Below are 7,256 nucleotides of genomic sequence, written 5' to 3'. Positions count from 1 at the left end.
CTTGTGAACTGGTTCAATTGAGCCCTGCCTACAATATTCGTCCGATTATTGCCCGCCAAATTCAGTTATCGCAATTACAATATCGATAGACGGCAAACTTTTGGCGGTCAAATTAAATGTTCATGGATTTATTTTGAAACAACAAAACATTTTACAAAATAACGATTACAATTTGGCAAATGGTCCCTCATCGTCCAAAAATATATCCAAATGTAATTTATGCATATTCTCCGGAGAGCAGGCATACTTGCTGAAATCCTTAACACCCACATCCAGCAGAACTTCGTCGTCCATGAAGAAGTTGCCAGTGTATCCCCTGGCATCGCGACAGATTATTGCGTACGCCGCATCTGCCATTATATCCGGCTTGCGAGAATATAAAGCACCCTCCTCGCCATGCAGCATTTCTACCGCCGCCGTATGCACAGTAGTCCGAGGCCAAAGGGCATTGACTGCTACTCCCTGGTCCCGGAACTCCTCGGCCATGCCCAGCACACACATTGACATGCCGTACTTGGCAATGGTGTAGGCTGTGTGATTGGAGAACCAATGCGGCTTCATATTCAGAGGCGGGGATAGGTTCAAGATGTGCGGATTATTGCTCCTCAGCAGATAGGGCAAACAAGTCTTTGAACTATGGAATTTGGTTAGTCAGAATTAAACTCGAGATAAGATTAACATTCACCTACACCAAAAATGTGCCCCTTGTATTGATGTTCTGCATCAAATCATATCGCTTCATATCGGTGTCCAGCGTTGGAGTTAACGAAATGGCGCTCGCATTATTTATAACGATATCGATGCCTCCGAATTTGGCAACTGCAGCCTCAACCGCCTGTTGCACCTGCTTTTCATCCCGCACATCAACAATGCAGGGCAAAGCCTTGCCACCTGCCCTCTCGACTGTAAATCAAGATAACTTGCAAAGTTCAAATTCCAATACGAGTGTAAAGTGAAATTACTCACTTTCCTCAGCTGCTGTGTAAATTGTTCCAGGCAATTTTGGATGTGGTTCGGCTGTTTTGGCAGCTATGACAATGTTGGCTCCATCGCGCGCCGCTTTTAAAGCAATCGCCTTCCCAATGCCACGAGATGCACCCGTTATGAACAGTGTTTTGCCCTGTAATTTTCTGTTTACCTTTTTTATTGTTATTTGCTTTATTCTCATCGACCCGGTCTTCTTACCCCGAGTTCCTCATTGTTATTGATAGAATTCAATGCCCGCTGGATTCTAGTGTGACCAAGTCGCCTTACCAAATATATACAGTTTTAACTGTCAGTCTACAGTTTGAGAGCCACTATTAATTTATTGGCACCTAAACTATTTGATGAAGTCGGTATTCAAATAGATTTTCAAACTAATGATCATGACATTTATGTTTCAAGCTAATTGAAATGTAAATATAAATGATTATTTGTATTTATATATATATATGTATATATATATATAAATATAAATGATTATTTGTATTTATATATATATATGTATATATCGAAATATTTTATTGTTGTCCGATATGACAGCTCTGATTCTCCAAATCGCTCATCGCTGAAAACAAATGCCTAAGCATTACCCAGCACTGTAAAAGAAAAAACATCTGTTACCGGTGAGAAATTTGATGTTGAGTTGTGAAAAAAGGACGCCGTCAAAGTGAATAATAATAATAATAATAATAACAATAATTGGAAATAACTATGAGCAATGACAGAATTATCTAAGTCCTCACTCGGGGAATCGGGATAACCGTTAAGCAATGTCAACTGCAGAGCCTGATGCCGGCCAGGCATCCACAGGGGAGGATTCCACACACGATTACATCGACTTGAAATCGATGGACGATGTGGAGGCGCTGGAGAAGAAGCAGCTTTACACGTACATTGAGAAGTTGCATGGCATCATCAGAAAATACGACACAAAGATTGCGTTATATAAACATAAACTAAAGCACTTTGTGAGCAACAACAAATCGCGTTGCTCAACTCAAATAACAACTAATGTAAGCCAATTCTTGCACTTGCAGCTGAATAAGGAAAAGTGCACTGAAGTGACAACTGACGACAAACAGGCAAACAATGAAAGGCCGAACGGGCGGGGAGAGGCAGAGGAGACCAGCAAGGAACGTGAGTGTAAAACGAGATCGATAAACTATTTAACAATTATGCTTATGTTTTATTAAGTTCAACTGAAACAAACAAGTAGCTAATGGACTGTTGGATGTTCACTTGATTTTGCTGGCAACGGCGGCGACTAGCGCTGCGCCACGCCCAGATCCGTCCTCCGACAACATAATGTCAAACTCCTTGTCCGACTTGACCAGCTTGTGCATCACTTCCCGTATGTAGGCGTCGAAATGCGGATGATAGCGGTACACAGAGCCATCGATACCGACGACCACTTTGCGATCATTAATTCTATTAATTAGGCCACTAATACCAATGGCCACCAAGGTGGCAGCGCGCTTAGACACACACTCGCATATGTACTTGAGTTTCTGGCAGTCCTCGACGGCGGCCTTCTCCACCCCGAATAGCTGCTTGATAATGCGCCTTGTGTTTGAGAATTCCGGAAAGGAGTCGTCTTCCACCTCAGAAATATGCTTCGTCTCAAATATATTTGTGTTTGTCCGCAAAACGATGGCGAATTCCGCTCGCTTAGTGCTCAGCTTAAATATGGTATTCCGCTCGAGGGCTCGCAGTAGCGTGAGGCGCACCAGCTCACCCATGTACATGCCCGATGTCATTTTTTCGAAGAGCTGCTGGGAGCAATTGATCGATTTACTGTCCACTTCGCGATCGTGTTCGGTGCGCACAAAATCCAGCTGTCCATTATCGCCAAAGGCGCCCCACTCCACATTGATAATGACCTGCTTGTGATCGCTTTTGAATTCCGTTTCGAGCAGCTCTACATTATCCACATGCTCAACATAGCAGGCATTGCAGCCGGTACCGACAATGACGCCCACACGGCAATCGGGATTGCGATGAGCGCAGGACATTAGCGTGCCGGTTGTATCGTTGAGTATGGCCACAACTGCAATGTCGGCATCTCCGCGCCGCTGGATGGCTTCGTGTAGCATGAGGCCCACATCCTCGCCCTCGACACCTGGGCAGCTAAAGCCCTTGGTCCAGCGCGTCAGCATGGCTTCCTTGAGACCCACCTGGACACACGGAAATGAGAAGGTGAACCCCAGCGGCAAATACGCATCTTGCATGTTGTGCTTCTCCACAAACTTGGCCAGACACTCGGCAATGTGATCGAAGAGCTCAACGCCCGGTCCAACCATCAAGTCCTTGGGCACGGCATAGATCTGTGACTCGACCGTCGCGTCATGATGACCCTTAAGCGTGACGAGCAGCACACGGAAATTGGTGCCGCCCAGATCCAGGGCCATATACTTGCCAATCTCATCGCCCGTTGGCAAATCCTGCACATACGTGGGATAGCATTTCGTGACAGCCTGCGTGTTTGTGCTGCGTCTCAGCCCCTTGGCGATCTCAGTACAGAACCGTGTGTACACCTCTTGCACCTGATAATCGCTCAGCACAAAGGGTTGCATAAGTTCTCGCAGCTCCACATCGACCATGTTTTTGTTTTTGTTAACTGTTGCTTCTGCTTCAACTGCCTGGCTCGAACAATGAGCAACGACTAACTAGCGCCACCTGCTGCTGCTGCTGTGGCGACGCTGTCGACATCGCTGCTCCTGATAAGCGTTGCTCGAAATTCGCACTGCAATTCACCAGTCGTAAAAACTAACTATACAATCTTGGCATCAATTATAAACAACGAATGCAGCTCTATAGCTAAATAGAAATACGCAACCTGTGCTAAACGCCAGCCTCTGTTGATAGTGGCGTTTTTAGTTATTTTACATTGTTTTACATTAAGAGCAATTACTGAAATCTTCAGAAAATAATCTAAATTGTACTCAATAACTTTTAATTTCTTATGATTTTAAACAATTTCGAAACCTGCTTTATACAACATAATCATTAAATGATGTCCCTTCATATTTTGGACTATTTTAATTTATGCAGAATCACTTCAGAAAGTGTTTCTTACTTTACCAAGAATTTATTTGCAACACAACACAAATTGAAAATTGATATGACATTTATATTTCCTGATATGATATCTTCTTATTTAACTACCATATAAAATTTATAACTCTTTACACTTTGACTGTAACCCTATTTTCTATGGGTTACATTTTCGCTAATCAAAAAGTATATTTAGCAAAATGATAAGAAGGTATTAAAACACAATGTTTTGAATTAGCTGTTAGAAATGCTTACACAAGTTTGCTTTAAAACTGAGCTTCCCTTCAATTGCCTAATCTTAATGACTTTATTAGTTTTACTATTTGAAAAAAAGTGCGTCAAGCATTGTACACTGGCTTACACGAGAGATTAGCGCCAGTTTCCGGTTTTAGATTGGGAAAAGAAGGAAAGGGAAGGGAAGGGAGGAAGGGGCTGTAAATAGGCTGACATTTGGTCAAGTATATTGTAAATAAGTGATAAGTTTACTAGTGATAGTTTACTCAATTGATGAATTTCTTATTGCAGTCTCGGCCACAGATGCCTTCAGTTTTGTCGACGAGATGCGTCAGGCGGCCAAACACGCAGAGAACCTGAACAATTTTGTCTATGAGCCGACATCTGGCATGTACTACGATCCCAAGACTGGCTACTACTATAATGCGGTAAGTCATTTACAACAACGTAATCTTTATGATGTCCCATGCAATGCATGTGCTTAGTGACTTTTGTAGGTTATCAGTAATGATGATCTGCATCAAAGCACATGCTTCTATCACATTTGCTTAATCTCTCACTGTCTCAATCTGAATCTGTCAGGAATACGGGCTTTATTACGATGGCAATACGGGCTGTTATTATAGTTACGATCAGGCGAAAGATTCGTACGAGTTTCACTCACAGGCACAGGTGCAGGTGAGTCAGAATGTGGTCTCCACCCGATGAAAAGACACCAAATTGATTAACCATGACTCTTTTCCTCCTTCCTCGTATCTGCAAGTGTGCGTTAAGCGAGCGTCTCGATCAAGGCGTTAATTCTAGTAGACTGTTAGAATGTTTTCGCAAACTAAGCATAGACCAAATGCGTTGCAATGCATTAGGTAAGCGCTGTGGCTTCGAATGTGCGATAAAAACGCGGATTTCTTTTCTTCTCGTTGGTTCCAGGCGAACAGTGCGACAGGCAAAGGCGAAACAGGCAGCAAGCAGCTGGCTGACGATGATGGCCAGGACGACGATGTGGAATTTGATGAATATGGCGGCGTCATAACCGATAAGGACACTTTGCAGCAAATCAAAACGGAGAAACAATTACTAAAGGATCGCGCTGAGAAGAGCAAACGCAAGGCCAAAAAGAAGCATAAGAAAAAAAAGAAAAAGGAGAACCGTCACAAGTCCAAAAAGCGACACAAAAATCGTGATAGCGATAACAGTGATAATGACAACAGCCGCAAGCGATCGCGTAAATCTTATGATGTAGAAGATGGCGAGCTATCGCAGTCATCGAGCAGCTCCAGCTCCAAGTCGAGCTACGCGGACGGCAGCAACAGCGACAGTAGTGTGGTCCACTTCAAGGTTTCCAGCCGTTTTCAAGGTGTTTAAGAAATTCGCGTTTTTATCCTGCACACACAAACCAAGTTTTTATTTCTCTAATGAATTTTATATTTGATCATTGCAGACATTGCCAAGAAATATCCGCCTTCGCTGCGCATCATTGTGCAGGAGACGAATGTACAGGAGTTGACGGTGGGCAGCCTGCACCTGATCACCTACAAGGGCGGATCGCTAGGTCGCGAAGGTGCTCACGATGTCATCATACCGGATGTGAATGTCAGCAAAAGCCATCTAAATTTCCACTATGACACAAAGCAGGGCGTTTACAAATGTCGCGATTTGGGTTCCCGCAACGGCACCGTGCTTAACGGTGTGCGCATGTCCGAATCGAAGGAGGCTAGTGAGACACAGGATCTGGTGCACGGCAGTGTCATTGGCATTGGCCAGACCAGGTTGTTATGTCATGTGCACGAGGGCAACAGCACGTGCGGTTTGTGTGAGCCCGGCCTGCTAATTGAGACGCAAACTGCCGCATCAGCTGCGACAACAACAAATGCTAATGTGCTCACACACAAGGAGCAGCTGAAGAAACTGCAAAAGAAATACGGTTTGGAGAATGAAAGTGAGTAAATAGTTGAATGAGTTAAGCATGAGTTTAACTTATCGTTTCTCGCATTCACTTAGAATTTGTGGAGGCTAGCGGCAATGTGAATCACAACTACAACGATCGTAGTGCACAGCGGCGGATCAAAGTGGGCAGCAGCACGGATAAGGAGAAAACAGAGGTGGCCTGCGTGAACACGTAAGTTAAAAGCACCACAAGAAAAACAGATGTAAGGCTTTTTTTTACAAAACATTCCTTCACAGCGAGATTTCCAGCTCAAACAAAGGCTTTAAAATGCTCAGCAAACTGGGCTGGCAGAAGGGCGAAACTTTGGGCAAAACCAATCAGGGACTGTTAACACCTGTAAGTTATGATAAACGAAAGCTTTTTATTTGATTGTATTGTTATTTCTCCTTACAAGATCAATGTGGTGGCCAATGAAGGCACCACCGGGCTTGGCAGCAGTGAACCGCTGGCGTCGACCGCCCCGCGGCCTGTTGATAAACGTAAATTGGCCAATTTGAAGATAACACAGGCGCGTTATGAGCGCGCTAAAGATATATTTGAATTAACTGATGAAAGCGATTGAAATGTATGTTATATGTTATATGTAGGTATGTTTAAGTTTGAAACACATTTATTTAACAATTACTCAAACATGATGCGGTCATAAGTACACATATATATATATTATATATAAATATAGGTATACAAACGTATATATATTATTTAATTAGAAAATCCTGCTATATAAGGTTAAGCTATCAGTCAGTTAATTAATTTAGCTTCGCTCAAAACATACAATAAGATAATAAAAAAAATTACAAAAACATATACATATATATATTTTAAAATCTAAAATAGAAAATACAGTGGCTAAGTAAACGTGAACGAAATGCTCGTACCAACCAATTTGTATATAAATTAATTATGAATTAGTTTATGTTTATATGTTAAATACAAAAGCCTCTTAAGATATGTGGTTTTCTTTCTGCCATGGATCTATTACATAAGAATTGTTTTTATTTATGAAAACGTTTTTGCTGTTTTTGTTCTACTTGTTTTT

The 7,256-nt window shown here is 42.6% G+C and overlaps 3 protein-coding genes across 5 annotated transcripts; 1 reads left to right on the top strand and 2 right to left on the bottom strand.

The window, feature by feature from the left end:
* Positions 1-112: 112 nt before the first annotated feature.
* LOC6559999 (hydroxysteroid dehydrogenase-like protein 2) lies at positions 113-1,234 on the bottom strand. The gene is made up of 4 exons (XM_001986589.3): positions 1,186-1,234; positions 967-1,130; positions 690-903; positions 113-634 (listed from the first exon to the last, which is right to left on the bottom strand). Exons 1-4 carry the CDS (start codon positions 1,197-1,199, stop codon positions 166-168), a joined length of 861 nt encoding a protein of 286 aa, XP_001986625.2. The 5' UTR covers positions 1,200-1,234; the 3' UTR covers positions 113-165.
* Positions 1,235-1,579: 345 nt separating this feature from the next.
* On the top strand, positions 1,580-7,021 carry LOC6560034 (angiogenic factor with G patch and FHA domains 1). 3 transcript variants are annotated; one of them, XM_032734039.2, is made up of 10 exons: positions 1,584-1,651; positions 1,710-1,952; positions 2,022-2,121; positions 4,564-4,700; positions 4,855-4,950; positions 5,200-5,626; positions 5,711-6,208; positions 6,271-6,388; positions 6,454-6,553; positions 6,612-6,996. In XM_032734039.2, exons 2-10 carry the CDS (start codon positions 1,755-1,757, stop codon positions 6,777-6,779), a joined length of 1,842 nt encoding a protein of 613 aa, XP_032589930.1. In that variant the 5' UTR covers positions 1,584-1,651; positions 1,710-1,754; the 3' UTR covers positions 6,780-6,996. The 3 variants fall into 3 exon arrangements, with proteins under 3 accessions (XP_032589929.1, XP_032589930.1, XP_032589931.1); XM_032734038.2 differs by having other exon boundaries at positions 1,580-1,952; positions 6,612-7,021; XM_032734040.1 differs by lacking the exons at positions 1,584-1,651; positions 5,200-5,626 and adding an exon at positions 5,036-5,135 and having other exon boundaries at positions 1,675-1,952.
* On the bottom strand, positions 2,150-3,671 carry LOC6560456 (hexokinase type 2). Its single transcript, XM_001986588.3, has one exon. The coding sequence runs from the start codon at positions 3,582-3,584 to the stop codon at positions 2,220-2,222; it is 1,365 nt and encodes a 454-aa protein (XP_001986624.1). The 5' UTR covers positions 3,585-3,671; the 3' UTR covers positions 2,150-2,219.
* Positions 7,022-7,256: the final 235 nt, after the last annotated feature.

This window comes from Drosophila grimshawi, unplaced genomic scaffold, assembly GCF_018153295.1.
Source record: "Drosophila grimshawi isolate 15287-2541.00 unplaced genomic scaffold, ASM1815329v1 contig_1367, whole genome shotgun sequence".
NCBI lineage: Eukaryota > Metazoa > Arthropoda > Insecta > Diptera > Drosophilidae > Drosophila > Drosophila grimshawi.
Note: the sequence above shows the minus strand (reverse complement) of the source record. Positions and strands in the feature narration are given on the sequence as shown.

Coding starts and splice junctions, on each gene's coding strand:
- LOC6559999 (XM_001986589.3), bottom strand. Junction 904..966: donor TTACACAGCAGCTGAGGAAA/GTGAGTAATTTC, acceptor CTTGATTTACAG/TCGAGAGGGCAGGTGGCAAG. Junction 635..689: donor ACAAGGGGCACATTTTTGGT/GTAGGTGAATGT, acceptor CAAATTCCATAG/TTCAAAGACTTGTTTGCCCT.
- LOC6560456 (XM_001986588.3), bottom strand. CDS start 3,584: ATGGTCGATGTGGAGCTGCGAGAACTTATGCAACCCTTTGTGCTGAGC.
- LOC6560034 (XM_032734038.2), top strand. CDS start 1,755: ATGTCAACTGCAGAGCCTGATGCCGGCCAGGCATCCACAGGGGAGGAT. Junction 2,122..4,563: donor AGAGGAGACCAGCAAGGAAC/GTGAGTGTAAAA, acceptor TTCTTATTGCAG/TCTCGGCCACAGATGCCTTC. Junction 6,389..6,453: donor GAGGTGGCCTGCGTGAACAC/GTAAGTTAAAAG, acceptor ATTCCTTCACAG/CGAGATTTCCAGCTCAAACA.